The sequence below is a fragment of the Podarcis pityusensis genome (assembly GCF_964106645.2).
Source record: "Podarcis pityusensis genome assembly, chromosome: 1".
In the NCBI taxonomy this organism is placed as follows: Eukaryota; Metazoa; Chordata; class Lepidosauria; order Squamata; family Lacertidae; genus Podarcis; species Podarcis pityusensis.
In genome coordinates this window covers 42,135,637-42,160,030 of record NC_138028.1, presented here as the reverse complement: position 1 = coordinate 42,160,030, position 24,394 = coordinate 42,135,637, and the positions used below count along the sequence as shown (strand labels likewise).

The 24,394-nt window shown below is 41.0% G+C and overlaps 1 protein-coding gene across 1 annotated transcript in view; it reads right to left on the bottom strand.

Moving 5' to 3' along the window:
- The window catches only part of EIF2AK4 (eukaryotic translation initiation factor 2 alpha kinase 4), a 46,803-nt gene that overhangs the window by 14,097 nt on the left and 8,312 nt on the right, over positions 1-24,394 (bottom strand). The window contains exons 5-26 of the mRNA XM_080996385.1: positions 23,981-24,061; positions 23,070-23,218; positions 21,470-21,585; positions 20,362-20,519; positions 18,974-19,509; positions 17,719-17,822; positions 16,315-16,472; positions 15,754-16,175; positions 14,546-14,615; positions 12,570-12,653; positions 11,920-12,042; positions 10,176-10,280; positions 9,682-9,736; positions 9,142-9,221; positions 8,504-8,605; positions 7,311-7,361; positions 6,722-6,958; positions 5,352-5,427; positions 4,491-4,612; positions 3,609-3,658; positions 2,880-3,048; positions 1,519-1,635 (exon numbers count right to left, since the gene is read on the bottom strand). Of these exons, the coding sequence (XP_080852511.1) occupies positions 1,519-1,635; positions 2,880-3,048; positions 3,609-3,658; positions 4,491-4,612; positions 5,352-5,427; positions 6,722-6,958; positions 7,311-7,361; positions 8,504-8,605; positions 9,142-9,221; positions 9,682-9,736; positions 10,176-10,280; positions 11,920-12,042; positions 12,570-12,653; positions 14,546-14,615; positions 15,754-16,175; positions 16,315-16,472; positions 17,719-17,822; positions 18,974-19,509; positions 20,362-20,519; positions 21,470-21,585; positions 23,070-23,218; positions 23,981-24,061 (3,165 nt within the window). The remainder of the gene's footprint in view (positions 1-1,518; positions 1,636-2,879; positions 3,049-3,608; positions 3,659-4,490; positions 4,613-5,351; positions 5,428-6,721; positions 6,959-7,310; positions 7,362-8,503; positions 8,606-9,141; positions 9,222-9,681; positions 9,737-10,175; positions 10,281-11,919; positions 12,043-12,569; positions 12,654-14,545; positions 14,616-15,753; positions 16,176-16,314; positions 16,473-17,718; positions 17,823-18,973; positions 19,510-20,361; positions 20,520-21,469; positions 21,586-23,069; positions 23,219-23,980; positions 24,062-24,394) is intronic.

Genomic DNA, 24,394 nt, shown 5'->3' with positions numbered 1-24,394 from the left:
CAGCTAGGAGGGGGAGAAGTGGGGGAGAGAGAGAGAGTTAACAGACTCTCTTTCGCTGGAAAGCATCCATCTGCTCAGCCCAAGGTCAAGGAGTGTAGATAAGGTGGCAACACAGAAAGCAAAGTGGTTGTGAGATCAGGTTGCAAGGTGCGGAAGTGACGTGGATGACAAGAGGGGAATTGGGAATTGGGTGGAACCCTTAATTGGGAGCACCTTCATCCCTAGAAATGGATAACGCTATGAGCGTTAAAATTTCTAACTAGCAAGAGACTCCTTTTGCTTTGTTTCTGCTTATCTACTGCCAAACAGGGGAGGCAGCCAAGTCCCTGAAGCCCGATAGCTAGATGGACAGGCACAAGGCAGCTTCCTATGTAAAAAAAGCTTTACATGCAACATGTGCCAGAATGTGGCTGTGGACAAATGCTGCCCACAGGAAAACCAATGCTGTATGAAGAATAAGCATCCACACCACTATCTCCAGGGTTCCTGAACCAGCACGATGTGTGTACAAATCTCCTTTGCTGAATCACGGCAAGCAGAGCTGGTGCATCACAGCCTAAAGGCAGTTGGGGACATTTGATCCAATGTTCACCTTAACGTTACTTCCCTGCTACTTGAACCCATCGCCTTTTCCTCCTCTCTGTGATCCTAATGAACGCCTACTCTTCCTTTTCCCGCTGGCCACTCCTTCAAAACCTACTTCAATGATTTATGCAGCTTGTCTGCAACCAATAAAGAAGTCTTGTGGTTACTGAACACATAAACCCTCTCAAAAAAAATGAGAGGCACAAATACAAGATGGGTGACACCTGGCTTGAGAGCAGTACATGTGAAAAGGATCTAGGAATCTTGGTTGACCACAAACTTGACATGAGCCAACAGTGTGACGCGGCAGCTAAAAAAGCCAATGCAATTCTGGGCTGCATCAATAGGAGTATAGCATCTAGATCAAGGGAAGTAATAGTGCCACTGTATTCTGCTCTGGTCAGACCTCACCTGGAGTACTGTGTCCAGTTTTGGGCACCACAATTCAAGAAGGACACTGACAAACTGGAACGTGTCCACAGGAGGGCAACCAAAATGGTCAAAGGCCTGGAAACGATGCCTTATGAGGAACGGCTTAGGGAGCTGGGCATGTTTAGCCTGGAGAAGAGGAGGTTAAGGGGTGATATGATAGCCATGTTCAAATATATAAAAGGATGTCACATAGAGGAGGGAGAAAGGTTGTTTTCTGCTGCTCCAGAGAAGCGGACACGGAGCAATGGATCCAAACTACAAGAAAGAAGATTCCACCTAAACATTAGGAAGAACTTCCTGACAGTAAGAGCTGTTCGACAGTGGAATTTGCTGCCAAGGAGTGTGGTGGAGTCTCCTTCTTTGGAGGTCTTTAAGCAGAGGCTTGACAACCATATGTCAGGAGTGCTCTGATGGTGTTTCCTGCTTGGCAGGGGGTTGGACTCGATGGCCCTTGTGGTCTCTTCCAACTCTATGATTCTATGATTCTATGAAATGACTTACCACAGCATCATAGAGAATGATGTAAACTTGATTGAGTTTGTCTTCAGGTATCCCGCAATGCAGGAGGATAGCTTTCAGTAAGGCAGTGTGATTCAAGAAGATGCTATAGTTTCTTTCCTAAGAAAGAGCAAAGTTTGGTGTTAATGCCCATTACTTTTTTAATGATAGCCAAATTTGAGTCAGCAAAAAAAAGTTCACTAATCATTCAATCTCCGAATACAGTGGTACCTCGGGTTACATACGCTTCAGGTTACATACGCTTCAGGTTACAGACTCTGCTAACCCAGAAATAGTACCTCGGGTTAAGAACTTTGCTTCAGGATGAGAACAGAAATCGTGCTCCGGCGGCGCGGCAGCAGCAGGAGGCCCCATTAGCTAAAGTGGTGCTTCAGGTTAAGAACAGTTTCAGGTTAAGTACGGACCTCCAGAACGAATTAAGTACTTAACCCGAGGTACCACTGTATATAGCATTGTGTCTTGCACATCAGAACAGAACTGTACTTCAAACTTGGAGGAACTCGTTTGAAACTGCACTTAAGCCGTGTTAGCTGTGTACAACTTGGAAACAGTGGTCAGGATCCAATGAACCATGAAACTTGTTCTCTGAGTCTAAGCAGGCTTAGATTCATTCATCTGCGACAGAAGCCTTCTCGCTCTACCCTGGCACTGCAAAAAGTGGTTTTGAAATGGAGTAGTTTGGAAAACAGCTTGGAATATAGTATTGTGGTGTGAAGAGTGTGTGTCAGAAAACATCAAAAACTCTGTTCAGCTAATGCAACTTCACTGCATAAATCCAAGCAGTTCTTGGCATCCTAACCAGTTATTCAAATTTGGTATTTAATTTATAAATATTTGTAGAATCATTAACATATAAGCTTCAATAAATAAAAATGAAGGCTACGTTTATGCCATGCTGGATTGTGGCTGCGTTCTCGGCGTGATTTTCCAGTAATCTTGGCTGGTACAAGTTCCCTGCAGTTTCATAACATCTGCTTCTCCTTCACAATTTTTTTTCTTAAAATGTTTTGAGATTTTTCAAATGAAAGTATGTCAAAATCTTTGGAAAAATCTAACATTTCCTCCTTAATGTCTTGCTTACAGATACTAAACACACACACACTCATTGATGAGAAGTCTGGCAAAGATATGTTACAGTTGGGTAGAGAGGCAAGAAAAACTAAACTGCATAAAATTTTGAAAGACTTCTGTAAGGCAAGCTATAAAATGGACCAAATTCATTCCTACTCTGCCCTAACATTAAAGGGATAAGTGCAGGAGGAGAAAGAGACTCCTTCTTTTAAACTAAACAAAAACTAAAACACTGTATGTTTTGGGGAAAAAGAAAACAGAGGAACACTTGCCTGCAACACAGGAAACTCTTGGATTATTTCAGAAATTGTGTAGATTGCTTCTGCAATAGGTAGAAAACTGTTGCCAGCAGGAGTGATTATATCCAAAGCACATTCTAAGAGCTCTCTTGGATGACAGCGGTCTAATTTCCGAGGCCTGAAAACCCGCTCAATACAGTATCTGGGAGGGTGGGAGGAAAATGTGAATATTTTACATTTTAAAGCATTTTTTATTTACTTTTAGTTATTTGACATATTTATTGCTATTTTGGGGGGGGGAGGGAAAAAGCTCAGCAACTTTGCGGGTGTCAGGAATTTTACTTTTTGAAATACAGCAACTCTAGGTTCCAGGGACAATTACAACACACAAAAATGGCAACGTACAATATATCAACAGCAAACAATTAACACAGCCAATAAAATCATGTGCAGAGATCAACAATTACTGGACATTCCCAAAGGTCTGGGCAAATAGATATGAAGCTGCCTTTTACAGTGCTAAACCTTATTGACTCATCTACCCCCAATCTGCTTGCAACAATTGCTGTGACTTGAGACTTCTCCAGTGCTGCTACTCAAGATTCATTTGTAAATGGAGATGCCAGGGAATGGTAAAAGATGCAAAGTGTGAGCTATGGCGTCTCCTATATAGGTTAGATTTATTTTTAAAGGGACAACAATTAGACAGGCAGGTACTACATTTGAAGAAAGAATGAAATAATTCCTGGGCCATGCCCTTACCTTTTCAAATTTGTTATGTTATTTCTAGCTACGTATCTTGCAAAAGGAATCTGGAGGGGAAAATGTAAAATGCAGATTGTCAATAAAAAAAATATCATATCAAACAAAAGTAGTTGAAATGATTTTGCAGTGAACATGGTACTTAATGAAATAGAGAAAATTAGGCTTCCTATCATTATAGGACTTCAGAAATGATTTCCATTAATTGTCAAAAGTTCATGTTAATTCCAAATAGGCAATGCTAGTGAAAGTTTCCCACCAAAATTTCCAGTAGGTTCATCTACGTAGCCAATCATTCTAATTTATGTGGTTTCAGATTTTGTAAAATTCTTCCAGTAATCAATATTTTATAGCTAAATGAACAGAATAACCCTTTGAAATTGTTGCCTGTAAATGAGCTTTTTATTTTTAGCAGAATTGGTCGGAACTATGACATGAATAAATAAGGAGGTAAAAAGGAACAGGCACGTCAGAGCACCTTTTCGATTGCAGCTAATAAAATTCTTTAAAACACTTCCTCCAATCAGACTGCACGATCATTTGCTATTATTATTATTTACTATTTTGTAGTGACAAAAATACTTAACGAAGCTAATTTGTCACGTTGGGAATGTGTTGTTGACTACATGAAGCCAATTCTGAGTTAATCTGCCTTTTATAAACACTAGAAACTTTTTCCTTAATGCGTCAGGTTTCTGCATGAGAGAATCTTTTAAGAGGGAAGGGAGAGTGGTTGCAAAGTAGTAAGGTCTTATAGGAATGGAAGACCACCCTACAATGCCAACATCAGTGTCTGAATCAGCCCTCATCGTCAACAAAGGAAAGTTGGTAAAGAGGCTGGGCAGAAACTCTAAGATCACTTAACTCCACACTAGTACTCACCCTGAGATCATAAGGAAGCATCACCAGCATTCCACTGTGATCCATCAAATACGAAGCTTCATTGTGTTCGTACAGTTTTCTGTTCCTAGGCATAAGCAAGGGGGTGTGCAGCTTGATAGCTCCTGTTCAAAAATGGTTGAAAGAGTCTAATTTCTGCACCACAAACAGGGAACTAACAGACAATTTTAGAAAGCCAATGCACTCTATGTAACATTCCTTTCTTTCTTAATAGGAAAGCAGTATGTTCATGATTGGCTGGTCAAGACTCTGTAAGAGATATTGGGCCTACCCCTGTAATAGGTGCAGAGAAGAAAGAGGACTCTCTCATTGCTAAAAGACTGAATTGCCGCTGTAGTTTTGGTGATCACTTAAATTCTCTTTGCATAGAATTCACACGTACTTTTTCTTGTGAAAACCTTACTGGAATAAACTGGAGCATTATGGGTTCCTGGGCAGAGTCCCTTAATTTCAATAGACATCATCCTGGAAAATTGTGCCTATGAATGCTACCTGACATAAGAAAATTTAGAATATGTGCCGAATCTTATTTGGCAGAATAAGACTGCTAAATCGTGCTCTGTTGTAGGGGAATTAAAATCACCACAGCGACCCACAACAGACAAGTGTTTTTGGACTGGCTCTGGAAAGGTGAACAGTTTGATGTTCAATTATTCGCCTTCAGTTTATTAAATTACTCAAACAATTTTTAAAGATAGAAGAAAAACTAAAAAGGCAAAATCTTTAAGCTGATCAATCTCTCTGTAATCCACCGGCCCCACTTTTTTTGAGAGAGAGAAAATAGTTCCCTACCCCAATTTACGTATAAAAAAATTCAAGAACCAATAGTGTAAACATACATACCATGTCTTTTAAAGATTCGGCTGACTGTCTCACATACATGTTGCTGAATCTTGATTGACTGCACTGAAAAACTGCCCTGGAATCAAAATGATAATGATGCATAAGGAATTCTGAACACTGGAAACATCCAAAGTACAAGCCACCTCAAATCAGAACAGCCATCCTGTCACACCATGAGAAAGCAATATGGATGTTATACTCAGCAAAGAGTCTAACATTAGTTTTTACTAGCAGATCATTTCATTGAATATTGGCCCCTTTGCACTCTGTTGGGTGTTTTTTATACTAATAATTTAAAGATTAAACATTACAGTATTCCTGGAAATATGATGGTTAGGCTCAGAATTTCTGTCCTATGTGAGGATTAAAAAGGAGAGAATCCACATGGTTTAAAAACAAAAACAGGCCCTAGGACATAAAGGGAAAATGCAACAGAGGTGTCAGAACAGTACCATTTGCTAAAAACGCTGCTAAAAATAATGTCTCCACTGCAACACCTGTTTTTCACATTTCTAGTCATGTAGAAAGGTATTAAATTGGGAGCAGGAGTCTTTATGCCCTCATGCCTTAACAGCATTTTACATCTATAAATAAAAATAAGAGCGGCATTGGAGACAGGGAACAAAAAGCTTTTGCAAACGTTTTGTGCCTCCTCCATGTAGCCTGGTAAAAGGAAAATAACATGTAGTTATAACTGCATGTTCTGTGCTTTCAAGCATAAGAAGGGGACATAGATATTGACATCTTTAATGCCAATGTTGGAAGCACTACTACTGCAACTTGGTTTTATATGGCACATTGTCAAGTGTTGAAAATGCTTAATTTCCATAAGCTTTGTTCCTAGCAAAAGTAGAAAGCAGTTCTGCTCTCGCAAGGTATATACCAATTTGCCCGAGCTGCTATTGTTCCATAGGTACCCTCCTAAACCTTCAGAAACATCTTTATAGGAGGCTGTCGTGGGAAGGAAAAGTTGGGAAAGTCTCAGATCTTAAGTTCCAAGCAATTCTCTCTTACCTGCTATGCAGATAAGTTGATCTGCTCATTGGAAATGTACATCTATGTGCAAGCATCACTGGTGTGAGGCATTTGGGGGCACAATCAGGAGTAGGGCATTTATTCGCCCATATTATCATCTAATATCTGCACAGGTGAACATGCATAACCTTATGTAAGATATCAAGCAAAAGTATTCAGTTCTGGATGAGTGTGACACCTGAAGACATTCATATAAACTGGACTGCAGCATCGCCTGGCCCTAGCCTAACAAAGGAGTAAATTGTAAGACCTCAGATTTCAACAGCAGCTGTGGGTTATTTATTTATTTATTTTATTATTCCTGCAGGGTACTAGTCATTAAATTTAAAGCAAACCTTGAGAATGTCACTGTCATAGGTGTAATCAATTGCAGGAGAGATGCGCTGTGAAAATATCTGACCCATCATTGTCCGGTAAGCTTTCCCATCCACATTTGCTAAAGTATGATGAAGCACTTCGTGAAGTTCAGACTCCTCCATCTGAGGTGGAGGAAGGTGTTCACTCTTTAACAGCTCCATAGCAGTTGGTCTTTTGGAAGGATCATGGTTCAACAGCCAAGCAATAACCAATTTCTAAAAAAAGAAGCAAAAATATATAGTCCCGTTTTGTTTTGTTTTAAAAATATTGCTCTTTTTAGTCGCATCTTCCCAACACCACACTTAACGTAAATAACTGTAACGTCAATATTCCACAAGTGGCATAAGTTCCAGAGTAAATTAATCTTTTGGAGCCATTCTAATGAGCTCTGCAGGCTTAACACTTCAGTGTCAGTAGTTTACTTCCCCTTTTTATAATTTATTTTCCTATGTCTCTAGTGCTATATTGTAATTGCTTGGGCGTGCACTGGTGTGAAACAAAGAGGGTAAAATTATGATTAAACTTTGAGAACACAGAACACAGCAACTGAAAAAGGTTTATGAATACCTGTTTTGCATTCTTCACTTCATCGAAGTCTTCTGGAAATTCAATAGAAGGCTGGGAAATAAAGCAGAGTAGAATCAAACACGAAGAAAGTTGCAAAAGATGTGCTTCCCCAAAACCAGAATTTTTTTGCAATCAGAACAATATAATTTAAAGATTGCAAGTACTTCAGTCAAATGTCCAAGTGCATATTTCCAGGGTTTTAACAGCTGAGGGATGCCACTCAAAACTGAGTGTTCATTGTTGGCAAAGCAGTCACACCAGCAATTCTGCCAGATGGCGGTGTAGATTCTACAGCTATTTATTTGTACCACTGCACAGCAAACATAGATCCCACATGTAAACATAGATCCCACAGCAAACATAGATCCCACAGGCCAGACACTGGCTCATTATGCATTGCATCAGGTAAGGTAAAGGTAAAGGAGACCCCTGACCATTAGGTCTAGTTGTGGCTGACTCTGGGGTTGCGGCGCTCATCTCGCTTTATTGGCCGAGGGAGCTGGCGTACAGCTTCCGGGTCATGTGGCCAGCATGACTAAGCCGCTTCTGGCGAACCAGAGCAGCGCACGGAAACGCCATTTACCTTCCTGCCGGAGCGGTACCTATTTATCTACTTGCACTTTGACGTGCTTTTGAACTGCTAGGTTGGCAGGAGCAGGGACTGAGCAACGGGAGCTCACCCTGTCGCGGGGATTTGAACCGCCGACCTTCTGATTGGCAAGTCCTAGGCTCTGTGGTTTAACCCACAGCGCCACCTGCGTCCCCATTGCATCAGGTACGTGTCTATTAATGTGCAATACCACTGCAAATACTTTCCCTTCATGCTTTTTACAAGTAAAAGTAAGAGCAGTAGAGTTCTCCTACCACCCCAGGCAACGTTGAAGGTAGCAGCCCCCTTTCTTATCACAAACAATTTTTGCAGCAGGTCTAATGTATTTTACTTAACACAGCAGAAAATAAAATCTATGCTCTATAGAGACTTTGTATTGGCTTAGTGGGTGGAGGGACATGATTAAAAACTAATAATCTCTGGAAAAGGTCAACAGGAAGTTCTGGTCTAGATATTTATTTTTAAAAATATATTTGCATTAAGTTCTGGAACTAGAGTTTTACAATGGATCCAGAGAGAAATCTGTACGTGACATAAGCAACAAGTCATGTTTGACAGGTTATTATGAAGCTTTCATACGTACAAGCCTTAGCTGACTGAGAACAAAGATCCTTTCCGATGCAGTCGTCAACGGATGGTAAGACATCTCAAAGAATATTATGCCCAAACTGAAGAGGTCCACTTTCTAGTAGAAAAAGATTGAAAGTATAAGTAAGTGTAGTTGCAAAGAGGGAAATAATATGTCGCTACCCATTCCCCTGAGTTTACAACCATTCTAATAAGGCTAAGCACGGAGCCACAATCTGCTCGCTTTACCTTACTGCAGACCCATTCCTTTTGGGGGACCTTACTGAGACTGTTTTCTGACGTAACATTCAAGCAACATTTTGTAACTGAATTTGATTTAGATAAGGAGAGCAGAATCTTAAGATCTCCATGTGCTAGAGGAAGGCACATCTACAAATTATTTCAGTCTGTGTGTGTGTGTGCGCGCATGCGCACGCACGTGTGTGTTGCCAATCCTATCTCTCCTTGCTGGGCTCCCTTGTCATAATGGGCAAAGGAACTTCAGCAGTGCTTTTGGAGGGAGCACAGGAATTTCAGCATGGAAAACTAGCAGCTGACAGGCACCCTATGCACAGAAAGATCTCTACATTCAACTCACGAGACCGGGATCAAAAAAGCCCTCATACCTAACATAGTTTCCAAAGGGACTTTTACCTGATTGTAAGTAGATTTAGTATTTCCTTGGACCTCTGGGCTCACATAAAGAGCGGTGCCAACCATTCCTGTTAAGTTTCCTATTAAGGACAACACTTAGTTATCAACTGCACCGCAGAAACACTGTCAAAGTCAAGGAAAATCTAGGCATTTCATAGTATTTTCTTTAAATGGAGAAGTTGGTTGTTGTTTTAAAGTATTTGTCCAAATAGTGGTATTAGTCCAACTTTTTAGCAATCCTGTAATTACCATCTCTCTTACAGTACATTACAAGCAATTAATGTTTTGTATAAATAATTTGCTTATACAGTGGTACCTCGGGTTAAGTACTTAATTCGTTCTGGAGGTCCGTTCTTAATCTGAAACTGTTCTTAACCTGAAGCACCACTTTAGCTAATGGGGCCTCCTGCTGCTGCCGCACCGCCGGAGCACGATTTCTGTTCTCATCCTGAAGCAAAGTTCTTAACCCGAGGTACTATTTCTGGGTTAGCGGAGTCTGTAACCTGAAGCGTATGTAACCCGAGGTACCACTGTACTTACCAGAAGGATCACTTTTCGCCAAACCATCCTCTCCTTCTCCTTGTCTTGTGTCTGCCTGAAAAAGAAACCCCAGAAAACCTGAATTGTATTCCTCCCCAGATTGTTGGATGGTTCAAAACTGTAGATATTCCAAAATCTATGCAACAGACACAAGTACTAGATTCAAATCTCTTCTCAGTTATGAAACTCACAGGGCCAGTATGTACAGGATAGCACTAACTCAAAAGAATTGATAATGTGAAGGTACAATGTACAGAGCTCTGAGTGCCTTAAAAGAACAGTAGGATTAAAATGTAATACATACTACTGAAGTGACAAAGTACAAAGAGACAGTGCAGTGAAAAACCACAATTATCTTCTATCAAAAAGCGGCTCTTCCACACTGTGCATACAAACAAAAACTAATATGCAACCTCTTTTATGTAGCAATAATTATTTTTCAAGATGGCTTACATTATACATTTTTATAGTTCAACTTTTAAAAAAGCACCTACTACATATGCTGGGTGATCTGTTGCCAAACCAAAATCACCAATTTTCACATGGTCTTCGGAATCTAAAAAAATGTTGACAGGTTTCAGATCTCGGTGAATCATTCCCTTTTAATAAAATAAAACAGAGTTTGATATGAGAGAATTGGAATGTATATGGATCACATATCAATATATATGGTATAGGCCCAAGATACCTAAGAAACTGTATATTTCTATATACGTCTTCCTGCTGATTAAAATTTGCAGAGGGGACTTCCCTCGGTATCCCAACAGTGGCCGGAATTGCAATTTGTTGGGAAATTAGAGAAAGCTATGTCCCACTGAAGCCAAGTGGAGCTTCTCAGTGAACGATGCAATTTTATGCATGTTTATTCAGAAATAACTCCCACTATGCTCAGTGGGGGTTACTTTCAGGTAGGTGTATATAGGACCATTGCTTAAGTTAGCTGCATCAACTCAAATAAATAGGAAAGTTAGTCATGATTTACTTCCCAAGAACAGTGGTACCTCGGTTTACGAACAGCCCTGTTAACGAACTATTCAGTTTATGAACTCCGCAAAACCGGAAGTAGTGTTCTGGTTAGCAAACTTTACCTCGGTCTACGAAAGGAAGCCAAACGGTGGAAGGGCACCAGCAGTGGGAGGTCTCATTAGGGAAAGCGTGCCTTGGTTTAAGAACGGACTTGGTTTAAGAACGGACTTCAGGAACAAATTAAGTTCTTAACCGAGGTACCACTGTACTGGTATAGGATTGCAATGTAAGTTTAGGTTCCACTGATTTCAAGGGGAACTAAGTGCAACTAACTTAAATTCAGATCCAATCTTTAAATATTCTACGCGTTCCTACTTCATGGAGGAGTTTTTTTTAAGTTTCTCTAAGAATTTGCTATTGCTCCTAAGAAGGCAATGCTAAACATATATACTTACAAGGGGCTTTCCTTGCTGAAAGCATCTCTTTTTGAAAAGATACCCTTTGCTCTAATTAAAACACTCATTACTTAGAAAACTCCTAACAATCAACCAAGTCTCTTGCAACTAATGAAAAATATGTGCAAATCAAATAGGACAGGGACGTCCAACTCCTAACAGACTGTGATCTATTCACAGTATTAAAAAACTGGCAGTGATCTACTCATTGTTGTAAAAAGACTGGCAGTGATCTTCCCAAAGTTGTTCAGTTGTTTTTTAGTAAGCCAAAGTTGGGGTTGTTGTTTTTGCTTTTTTGTAAGGAGATCACTGAGCAGCCAGAGATCAGCCAGGATCTACCAGGAACACCCTGCAATCTACCAGTAGATCACGATCTACCTGTTGGACATGCCTGAAATAGGATATTGTTCGTATTGTAGAAGAACCAGTGTGGACCAGTGGGTAGAAAGTCAGACTAGGACTACAACTCCCGGCAGCCCCTGACAGCCTGGTGAGGGATAATGGGAGCTATAGTCTAACAACATATGGAAGGTATCAGGTTGGCAAAGGTTGTGAAATTCCTTCTCTCTCTCATCTCTACAGTTTATTGTGGAAGATAATAATCTATGCAGCTCTGAGCACTTTGGAGCATGGACAGAGTAAAAGTGGATTAATAATAATAATAATAATAATAATAATAATAATTTATTTATATCCCACTCTCCCCAGCCGAAGCCGGGCTCAGAGCAGCTAACAACAGTGAAATAATACAGCATAAACAAAACAAATACAAGCCCAATTATTTAAATCGATTGAGTTTGGCATGAATGTAGCTCACCTTTTCATGGATATAAGCTAATCCATCCAGAATTTCCCGGAAAAATCTCCAGAGGCGATTGGTATCTTCATATAGGCCTTGGTCAATGGTATCCCGCAAAGTGCTCTTTTCACAATATTCCATCTTCAGATATAAGATGAAGAAACAGTTGAAAAACAGGAAGCCACATTCACTTCATGGTTATGCTTAGCACTGAACACAATTCTTACTTTATCACTGTGATGGTATTAACATATTTAAACATTTACTGTTCAAGTTTGTAGCCTACCCTTTGGATGAACATGTGTGGTTTTAATAAACATTACTAACTGGCTACACTTCATATGTACTGTCCTTGAAGCCTAAATGCAATGAGCTTTTGTGATAGGGTGAAATAGAAATCTAAGCCAAACAGTTTTGTTTTCAGAGTCATTTAAAAATCACCACCACCAAATAAATGCTGGATACAGAGATTAAAAAACAAAAAAAGCCAACCCCTATGAATTCATTCCTCCTCACCACGGAACTAAGATAACTAGGGGAAGTGGGGCATGGGAATCATTTGCACATTCATAGTAAACCATTAACTATGATCCACCTGTGATGTACAAATGCTGCCTTAGGCTCAATTAAAATGCAGTCTTCTACAACACAGTCTAAGAGTTTCTAACCTGAATGTACAGATGGTGAACAGTCTGAATCGCTGACGTTTCATCCTCTTCACTGTGACTATTTTTTCCTTTGTAGCCTTCGTCCTGTGTCAGATAAACACAAGAGTAGAATGCAAGCAAACAGAGATTCTCCAGATATCTAGCGATATTCACAACCCAGGTGAGTGCTCGTACTTTTTAAAACCACAGTGGTTTTTATGTGCCAAATCAAATTGCGCTCTGTTTTTACTTGGACTGAATTTTATTTTTCTTGACATCAAGCATTGGCATGAGCCCCCACCACATCACTGCATTTTACTTGCATGAGCCTGTATGCCTTTGCCTGCTTGTAGGATCACTTAACATAAGACTGGGGCGGGGGCACTGGATTCACAATATTAACAGTATGTACAAATCTACCCTCAACCATGCAAACCTATCATCCTGAGATCTGGACCATTAGCCTGTCAAATGTTTTACCTTCATAACTGGAGCATGCTGCCATGTAAAACACAATACTAAGGAAACACCCTTAAGTTTAAGCACCAATAAAAACTATGGTGCAAAAATGCTGGACTCAATATTAGGTAGTGACAATAGATTTGGCTGGACTTGCTGGCAGGCCAATGTGGGAGGAGGTTGAGTCCACCTGCCCAGACTATCCAAGATACATTGCCAGCAACGTGAGCTGTCAATCGAGGATCCAGGCAGAATGCTTAATTCTTTTTTCTTTGTTCTTTCTACAGCCAGAAATCTAACTGGAGTTCTAATCAATATTTTTATGGCAGGTGGAAGATGTTTTCTATACCAGCCCTTTGGAAAGCTCTACATTCCAGAATTCAAAGGCACAGCTGCTGCTCTCACAGCAGAACAAGAATTTGACTTCGCTCCAGAAGAAGTAGTGTCAGTAATGCTCTTGTGTAGAGCCCCAACAGCCTAGGGATGCAAAGCAAGGGTGTTTTGAGACAGTTCTATAGGCAGTATCCTAAGGAACACTTAGGGATGTGAAACTTGAAATGTCAAATCTGGTCAAAAAGCTGGCCAGTTTTTGTCCCTAAAGCATTGACTTTATTAGAACATTTTTTTAAAAATTCTGGGAACTTCAGCTCAGCCAAAATCGGGCAGACAGATTATTAATGGTGACTAGTAGATATCAGCATATCATGTCAATGTTTCATCATGTGCATGGGCTTCCAGTCCATTTCAATTCAAAGAGGTAGTAATAAACTTTAAAGTCTTAACAGTCTTGGGGCCAGGTTGCCTGAAGGATCCCCTCTTCCAGGATATATTGGCTCAGACTTTAAGATCTTCATCAGAAGTCCTTCTTTAGGTCTTCCAAACATAAAAAGGTGGATAGGGAGTGACTAGTGGTGACACACTGGTTATGGAATGCCCTCCCCAGTGAGGCTTGCCTGGAACCTACCGTATTTTTCCGTGTATAAGACACCCCCGTGTATAAGACGCCCCCTATTTTTGAGGACTCAAAATTTAGAAAATGGGGGGACATTGCCCCTGTGTATAAGACTATCCTCCCCTTTTTAACATTATTTTTAGTAAAAAAAAACACACCCTAGTCTTATACACAGGAAAGTACGGTATATTAATGCATTTTGGGCATTATAAGAAAACATTTAAAGTTTTTTTTAAAATCATGTTTCAGTATCTTAAGTCCTTGGGTAAGTATTTTTAGGATGTTTTAATGCCGTGTTGGACTGATTTTGTGCCGCCTGTGTCAGTTATGCAGATAGTTATATTGATCTTGGGTTTTTTAAGGGCGGGATTCACTTAACAAAATCCCAACAGCTTTATCGACTGCCTCTATTTAAACCTGGCTTATTTTGTACAGCATGCAGGTTTTAATGCAAAGTGATAAATATCAAATTACTGGATGCTGTATTAGTTCATGGTATCAGAACGGCTGCAACTGATGAATAACATTAGAGATCAGAATTGTTCGTAAGAGGACACAGAAAGATACTTTTAGTTACAGTATTTACCACCATAGGATTTTTGCTGTTGTCATCTTCATGATCAAAAATGATATCACTTTCAGAATCCGCTGCTGGCCTAAATCAACAGATGAAAAAGGAGAACATCAAAATCCTTGAAAAGCAGTCCTTTTCAAGCAATGTTCTATGGATACCTGAATTTCTTCAGAAGTTTATCAAATGTATCCTGAGGGAGCCTTTGGCAAGCGGACACAGGAAGAGTGCCCTTCCAGCATTAAGAGGAATCCCACTTAATTCCAACCCCTTCAAAACCAGTTAACATGGGAATGTCCATCATTCAAATGTCTTCAAATGAAAAACTGCATGTGCAGAAATACCCATCAAGAGATTAAAAATTACAGACAGGACTTTCACATCACCTCAAAACACAACCTTTTATAAGAGAGGCAGTTCAGAATTCCGACGCACAGCATTTAAGAGATAAGCTACTGAGCGATTAGGTACTGTGATGTGTAAATGCATGTGCAGATTAACTTTAAGGAGGTTTCCAATGCATTTCATAGACTGATATGCTAATAGAACGAAAGAAAATCAAGTCAGTGTCCAAACCCTATGAAGTCAGATACATTAGCTTGGATCTAGCATTCCTGTGAGTGGAACTCTGCTCACTGGATGCTGCTACTAGTGGGAGATGGAGACATGAAGTAATCTTTACTGATTCCTTCTTCCCACTACACACCCCTGTAAATCTGTTCAAGAGGGTTGAGGGGAAATCAGCAAAAGTCTCCCTGGTCCTTAACTAGAGGGAGGACCACTGAGTTTCCACTGGATTGCTGTCCCTTCACCCTATTTTGTTAATATTGCTAATGTTGTTTTATAGATAGGAATGCTGTCGTACTTTGTGAATCCTATAATATGATTTTGGGTGCAGCTGTGATGTTTAGCTTATTTTTTAGTTGTTTTGTTAATAGTGTTACATAGATGCTAATTGTTTTATTTGGGATTGTTTTGCTGATGATTTGTTAAGTATTCTATACGATTTATGATGTATTCGTGATGTTCCATTACGTTATTTTAATCTTTTGTTTGTAAGCCACTTTGGGATTTATTTGAACAAAAAGCGGCATAGAAATGGAATCAATCAATCAATCAAAACAGAAGGAGCCCTTCCATCTCTGGCAGGGCAGCTCAGGACCCAATCTACCGACAGTAAATGCCTTATAGGAAAAACAAAAGAAACCTACACCCCTACTCACAAGAATGACTGTGCAAATACACCTCCATCTTCATCCTCATCATCATCATCACTGGATTCCTGATCCCCTCCACTGAACCTGGCACTTGATGATCTCTCACATGAGGTGCTCCACTCCACTGAACTGGTCAGAACAGGAGGAGGGGCGTTTGCTTCTATGTCATCCATGGACTCTGCTTCACTCTTTCCATTCTGAGCCAGTTTGTCAGCCATTTTCTTCCCTTCCGTGGTTTCCGATGTCAGAGTACTGAGCAAAGGCCTCTCATGCTTCTCTATCCACGCGTTATAATAGCGCACAATGTTCTCATGGTTCAGGCGCGATAACAAGGTCACTTCCCCTTTAATTCTTCGAAACTGCTTGCTTGTGGGATTGATGTGAATTCGCTTTACCGCGTAACAGCAGCCATCCAGTTTGTTCTGCACCTGCCCAATGGAAATTACATGACAGATGTTTCAATCAAAATCATAAAAGAAGCTCCTTCCGGGAAACTCCTCATCCCCTTATCAGCCAATTGCACGCTCCATGGAACAAAAATTGTCTGACGCAGCGTACTGTATGTACCTTGATGACAGCTCCAAAGGCCCCTTTACCAAGCAATTGTAACTCTTCAAACTCATTGTAATAACGAGAAAATTGCTTCTGTGTTTCTGTGACAAAGACATCGCTTGCATACTGACTGCAGGGGATAACGGTTTCAATATCATCTATTCCTGTTGAATCTGAAACAAAAAAACAAAACAAAAAAAGTCACTGAGAAGGAAAGAACAAATCAGCAATTTCATGTTAAATGATGACAATCAAGAGTGTGCACGATGCCTAATGTGATGCATTAAGAACCTCTGTTGAGATGCAGGTCTATTCTTCTCCATGTGCTGTGTTTGCTACAGCAGTCATTGCCAAGTCATATTGGCAGATGTTTCAAACCACTTCAATCAATATAAGAGGCAAGTTGAAGCCAATTCATGAAAGGAAATGCTAAGGACCATGTGGAGATTTATATTTTATAGCTATCTCAGCTGTGTTTACAGTTTAAATTTAACTCAGTTGACAGACAGGGGCCAACCACCACTACTAAACCTGTCGATCTAACAGAAAAACGTTGAAGCTCCAACAATAGATAACACTACCTGGCTAAGCCATTCCCACAGTCAAGGCTCAAAACAAGGTATCCTTCTTTAGTTACCCAGAAAGACGATGGACTGGCAATATTTTCAAGCTGATTATAGAAGGAAGGAAGGAAATAAATTATCCCCACAGGCAAAAAGATAAAGCACTAGTGGTAGCAGGAGCAGCCTATTCTGTTTCATCACCTGAGGCAAAACAGGAAGGTGCCATCCGCTCCGCTGCAGCCTCACTTAGTGGAGATGCGCACCTGCAGCTTCTGGGTTCTGGCAAGATCTTGTGAGAGGTCCACAAGATCTTGTCAGAACCCAGAAGCCGTCACCACTTCTCCTTGCTTCTCTGGTGGCAGGCACCCATGGAGGCAGTGCCCCTTCGATTCCACTGTCTGAAGCAGCTGCCTCAGCCTGCCTCATGGATGGGGAGGCCCTGTGGGATAACAACCCATTCAAGAAAATAATGTAGTCAGGAGCCAAATTCCATAAAATGACTGAAATCTGTTTCATTGTTATACTTTGGCTACTTCCAGCGCTCAAATGCTTGCCTATTGTGTCTTTTAAAGAAAACGTCTTATTTAAGTTTAAGGCTGTCTATGACTGCATTGAAATAGCATGAGCTTTCATGGATTCTTCCTTCCTTAGATGCCAATGTGGAACAGCAGGTTATAGTTGGAGGTTGATTGATATACTTCAACAATTTTGCTTTTATTCTTATCTATGTATGCAATATGTTTTGTTTAATGAGTTATTTACTTCTAGGGCTTTACTTTCTGCCTCTGGGAACATTTTAAAGTTGCCATCAAGGAATAATAATAATAAAAAAAATCTTATATGATTGACTATTTACCTTCTGGGCTTTCTTCCATCACGACTACCTGTGGTGGGTTTATAAAACTGTGTTGCAACAGCTGCTGGGGACTCCACCTTTCTTTATCTTCCAAACAAACACACCTGAATAGAATTCAAAATAATGTATGTTTAACGATGGTTTTAGGAACACGGGAAGCTGCTCAATGCCAAGTCAGATCATTGGTGACCCTTTTTTGCAGAGCACTGGGCATGCAAGGGCCAACAATCAGCTGACCACCAGTGCTGAAGAAGCGCTGCGCACGTGGCCTTGAAGATGCATCTTTAGTGGTCCTGCACCTGATGCCATAAACAATGTCCGGTGCAAGGCAGGTGGGCATGGCTTGGCGAGAATGATTTCATGGGCCAAATGAGGGCCTGGCAGGCCTAACTAGAGTTCCCTACTGCCAACCCAGATCCTGAAATAGTTCTTTTGCTTTGTAACCTTTGAGTACATCTGTGATTCGGGGTCCTTCCAACTCCACAATTCTATGATTCTATCTTTAAAATACAGTAGTACCTTGGAAGTCGAATGGAATCCGTTCCAGAAGTCCATTCGACTGCCAAAACCAAAGTGTGGCTTCTGATTGGCTGCAGGAAGCTCCTGCAGCCAATCGGAAGCCCTGGAAGCCCCGTTGGACATTCAGCTTCCAAAAATAGTTCGCAAACAGGAACAGTCACTTCCGGGTTTGTGGCGTTCGGGAGCCAAAACGTTCAGGAACTAAGCTGTTTGACTTCTAAGGCATGACTGTACCATGAATCCTCAGCCCAATTTATGCTGAATTATAAGCATTCTTGTTAAATGTAAAGGCAAAGGCAAAGGGACCCCTGACCATTAGGTCCAGTCGTGGCTGACTCTGGGGTTGCGGCGCTCATCTCGCTTTGTTGGCCCAGGGAGCCGGCGTACAGCTTCGGGGTCATGTGGCCAGCATGACTAAGCCATTTAGTACGGAAACGCCATTTACCTTCCCGCCGGAGTGGTACCTATTTATCTACTTGCACTTTGAAACTGCTTTCAAACTGCTAGGTTGGCAGGAGCAGGGACTGAGCAACGGGAGCTCACCCCGTCGCAGGGATTCGAACCGCCGACCTTCTGATCGGCAAGTCCTAGGCTCTGTGGTTTAGGACTTGCCGATCAGAAGGTCAGCAGTTTGAATCCCCGTGACGGGGTGAGCTCCCATTGCTCGGTCCCTGCTCCTGTATATGCTTTTATTTGATGGCAAAGCGTAAAAAATAATAATTAGATAGGCGCATACTTTTTCAGAAAGTCTTGAAAGTCAGCAGGCAAATCATTTGGAATTGTGACTGGATATTCCGTAGTAATTTGTCCCTGGCTGAGGGAAAGCAGCATCAACCCTAACCGCCAAACATCTCCTTTCTTCCCTGGCTTGTTCGGCAAGGCATCCTCACTAAACCGAACTTTGGGTTGTTCAAAAACATCCTCCTTGCAGATATCTGCCAAGCGTTTGGAAATACTGTAGTCTGTCAGTTTGATATTTCCTTCACTATCCACCAGAATGCTGGACGCGCTCAGAACCTTGTGCACCACTGAATTGCTGTGTAGGTAGTCAAGAGCAGACAAAACTTGGTTTGTGTAATGACGCAGCTGATCTATAGGAAGGGGGATCTCTTTGTCCAAGTACATAGAAAGGCTGGCTCCACCAATGTGTTCCACCAAAATATCCACCACGATTGAGTCACTGTGCTCTTTAAAGGCCATCGATAGATAACGGACTATGTTGGGGTGGTTTAACTTCATCAGAGAACTGAACTCCGATTCTGCTCCCTGTATCTGTTCAAAAGAAACAAATCCAGTGATTCACATTTGTATCACCTTTCATTTACCCTGATGCCCAATGGCGGACAAAATCCTGTCCCAGATGCACTTTTCACTGCAGAATTTTCACAGAAGTAGTCTACAGTGAAGTCCATCTAGGGCACCGATATCTGCATAGGAATAAGCCACACCCCAAATTCCAGCCACTTACCACTTATGGTAAGTTTTAAGTACCCATATACAAAGGTCTTTTTTCTGAATCCACAACCACAACCTGGGACAAAAAATAAATCCAAAGAAGTTTATCGATTTTGGCCATTGGGGTGCTTTTTTGTTCTACCCAATGGCAAGTATTCAGATTAATAATAATAATAAGCAGCAGCAGCAGCAGCAGCCTTGTGGAGTTTTACAAACAAAAACTGATCCCAGGAAGTAGATTTACATGCCCTTCTGCAGGCACCACACACACATGGATTTGTTTGGGGGTCATTTTACTGCCCAGAGATATGTTGAAATTTGGCTTGTAGTAGTAAAATGTCCCCAAAAGTCTTTGTGTGTGCTTTTTAGTTTGAATCATGAAGGAGATTTTCAATACAAAAAGCCAAAATATACACCTACATCCCTCCAGGTTTTAAAAGCCCTTAGCAAAAAACTCTCTTGACTCCCTAGACATTCCTCTCATGTTTTATTATGATTCTTTCCAAAAACAATTGATGCAGGCTTCTGCATAAGTGCTCAAAAAGCCGAACAATGTAACATCATTTACAATGAGGTCGTTTCAGCTTCTCAATGATCCACTACTATTTCAGTCTTAAGAAGTGCCCACATGAGCACAAGGCAGAACAACACACAAAAACGGGCAATTACCTGCTTTTTGCATTTTTCAACCTTTTCCTGTTCTTGACTTGTGAGAAATTTCCCCATTTTCTTTTGCCACTGAAGTACCCACTCGTGGACCAGGACGAAGTTGCCAGTGTACAACTCCAAACCATTGTAGACTGATTTACCAAGCTGCTCATCCTTGTCTGCACAGAGAAATACGAAAGGCTTGTGTGTGGATGCTTCAGCTTTTGAAGCAGATGCTTACAGATTAACAAAGATCATTATAATGAGCTACTCCTGTAAACCTCTATGTTGGCCAAGACATCCTTTCAACATTCCTTCAAACAGTTGAAAGCCACACAAAAGGAGGTTTGTTCAACATTTGTATGGCTTTTAACAATTCTACCAAACTGGTATAATTTGAAAATAATATTTATTACTTTTAAACCTTACAAAAAGGAGAAAAGAAAAGAAAAAAGAAAAGAAAAGGAAAAGCAAAAAAAAAAAAAAGTGCAAAGCACTGGCTACATATATAGCTTGCTCCTACATTCATTCCTTTCCTTGGATCCTGGGCACATTTATTCCCCATGTGAGCAAGTGTGCTAGAGAAGTGATCTTTAATGTAAGTGGAAGTTTCTTAAATTGTACCTTAGTACAGTCAAACCTAGGCTCCCGAACACCGAAAACCTGGAAGTAAATGCTTCAGTTTTCGAACATTTTTCGGAAGCCGAACGTCCAAAGAGGCTTCCGCTTGAGTGCAGGAAGCTCCTGCAACCAATCAGAAGCCACGGCTCTGTTGCTGAACATTTCGGAAGCCAAATGGGCTTCCGGAACGGGTTACGTTCAACAACCAAGGTTTGACTGTATTTGTTTCATTGCTTATCATAGCAACTCACTAGAGTCAAAATTACTTCAAAAGTAAAGCAAATGTGTGTCCTTATTAATTAAATCACAATTAAAGTTTTAGCTGTTTTTTTTCAAAAAATCAACTAAAACCATTTAACTCTAATATTAACAGGCTGTTTCACATAGTTGAACAGCTTTGACTCCGTACTGCCAGGGAACGAACCAAATACAGCTTTCATTGCTCCCTCATTTCTATATAGAAAAAACGCACCAAAGGTTCTCAATGCATGGCAGTTCTTCCATTTACCTATGCACTTTCCTTTGTGTACCCTGAGTAGACCAATACTACTGGCATTGAAATTCAGAATTTCAGGAGTTCCTGGAGATTCTTCATTACTGCATGCCGAATGCTGACGCTCTCTCCTACAAAGCAACCAAACACAATTATGTTTTGAGGTGCTCATATATGCTCAAGAAAAGCAATTTAATTCAGCGGTCCCAAGTACTACTACAAGTGAACAGTCTTAACAGCAAGTTCATGCATTTTCAACTGTTGCTATTTAAATGTTCAGAAAAGCCACAGCAACACATAGCAAAGGCCTATGGTTAGAGTGCCAGTCACTGCAACTCCAATTTTATATTCCACCAGGCAGGGCACGAATCCCGCAAACCTCTTTGATAAACCTGCACTCCTAAGATCTCGATCTTAAAAGGAAAACCTTATTTTAAAAATTACAGCATGGTAATTGATGTGCTTGATGTGCTGTGTGTCCATTTGTATTCATCTGTCACCATACAGCAGTTTGCATAATAATATAATAATAATAATAATAATTTATTATTTATACCCCGCCCATCTGGCTGGGTGTCCCCAGCCACTCTGGGCGGCTTCCATAAAAACCAAAAATACAGTAAAATATCACACGTTAAAAACTTCCCTGAACAGGGCTGCCTTAAGATGTCTTCTGAATGTCAGGTAGTTGTTTATCGTTTTGACATCTGCTGGAAGGGCGTTCCACAGGGCGGGCGCCACTACCGAGAAGGCCCTCTGCCTGGTTCCCTGTAGCTTTGCTTCTCGCAATGAGGGAACCGCCAGAAGGCCCTCGGCGCTGGACCTCAGCGTCCGGGCAGAATGATGGGGGTGGAGACGCTCCTTCAGGTATACTGGACCGAGGCCGTTTAGGGCTTTAAAGGTCAGCACCAACACTTTGAATTGTGCTCGGAAACGTACTGGGAGCGTACTGCATGGTCGACAGATGACACTGTGGACTACAGTGTGATGAGAGACATGGCAGGAAGATGCCCAGAAGCAGTGGCCAACTGGTTTGATAGGCCACCACAACGTACCATGAAAAGTGGCAGGAGGAATGGCACAGAAATGAGGAAGGTGCCCAGTCGTGGCAACCAGCTAGACTAGTAATCCACCACTGCCTATTAGAATTAACAGTCAGCCTGGATATGGCAGCAGCAGATGATCTCCAGGCTGGGCACCTCTCTGGGCCTCTTCCCCATGCTAATCCTCCTGCCAAACCAACTATTCATCCCATTTGGCTGCAGCAGCGGCATGAGGTGGATTGGGAATGGGGTTAGTGAGTTGGGAATGGGGAGGGTTTGACAAGGTGGAAAGCAAGCAGGGACATGGCCCCTAGTACTCCACAGAAACATACACAATAAAAGTTCAAATGCACTTGCTCTATTTGTAAAGCAAATAATGACTTTACACCCCCAAGTAAAGTTGTAAGATTGTTAGTACTATGCATAAGTACAGTATGCCTGCCTACAAATCAATCTGCACAACTAGAGGCTGATAACTTTGTATGTGTGCTTGTACATTGTGTAATGGGGTGCAAGTGCACACATTTTCATGGAAACACTCCCATTCCATTCAGAAGGACAGCTATACATACTTGGAACGCCCTGTGGAATTTGCACGGTATTTATTGTTCCCTCCATGTTCTGTAACACCTCCATTTAAACTGGACGTTACTTTGTTCCCTGTGATATCTCGACTGACAGAATTTTCCTGGTTTGTCAAAGCAGCACTTTCCAAACGCTCCTGGAAACACAGAAACACAGGGGATATCTTGATTGCACCCCAATCCTTTAAATACTTAAACATGCAAAGCCCCTCCACTTTAAACATGCAAAGATCCTCCACTTTGGGTTTTCTGGAGAGGGGGTTGGTCAGCATCTCCTTAAAGATTCAGTATTGTTTCTTCTGCAATATTATCAATAATGTGCACTTCCAGGTTCACAGTGATGTGCGCATGCACGGTCGTGCATTCTTTGAATGCACAAGAAGGGGGATGCCTATATATTTTGTACACCGCCTTGGGACATACGTGGAAGGTGATAAATAAACAACAACGGCAGCAACACCAGAGGGAGTAACAGAAGTAACACTATTGTGTAACATCCAAGGGTGAAAGCAACCCATGCTAGAAGCATTTGGGGACTTCAAGCAATGGATAGATGGATACAGAATCCACACCGCACAAAATCTACTTGACTAAATAGTATATATTAAGCCATAGATGGCAACCCAATAGGGACTACAAACAGTATTGCTTCTCTGCCTCAACCCTGATACACGCTATGCCTCTGTCACATGGGGATAGGGAATAATTATGTCTTCATAACTTTGAAATCTCACTGTCCACCTGCTTCTGGTATGGAGAAATCTTTATTTCTGTGTTTGCAGGCTCCAAAATGAGATTGTAGACATAGAAGTTTCAAAGCAATTTGTCCAATAGTTACAAAAGCATGATACAACCACTTCTAGTAACTTGGCATTACAAAAGGAGAATGTTGAAAATACCTGTTTCGCTATTTCTTTCCTTTTTCTTTCTTCTCTCTTTTCTTCTTCCCTTCTCTGAATCTCATCAAGAATTTCACGTTGCTGAAATAAACATTACTGCAATGAAATTTTCTGTAATCTTGCTTCAGTAAGAGTTTATTGAGAAAACTTATCTGCTGAAGCAGACACCCTTAAACAGTATAAATATGGCTCTGCCAAGAGAGAATGCAAGGAAAAACCTGTCCCCAAACAGAGCTTCTTAACTAAACTTAGTTTCAAGTCTACGTGTTAAAGACAGGCTACTACAGATATACTGCAAATAATAGTACTGGGTCAAAATCTTTGATGAAGTTCAAAAGGTCACCTAAAGTTTAACTTCCTTACATCAGCAAAGAGGAATGCGGATGACCACATAGGCTTGATCTGCAGGCACAA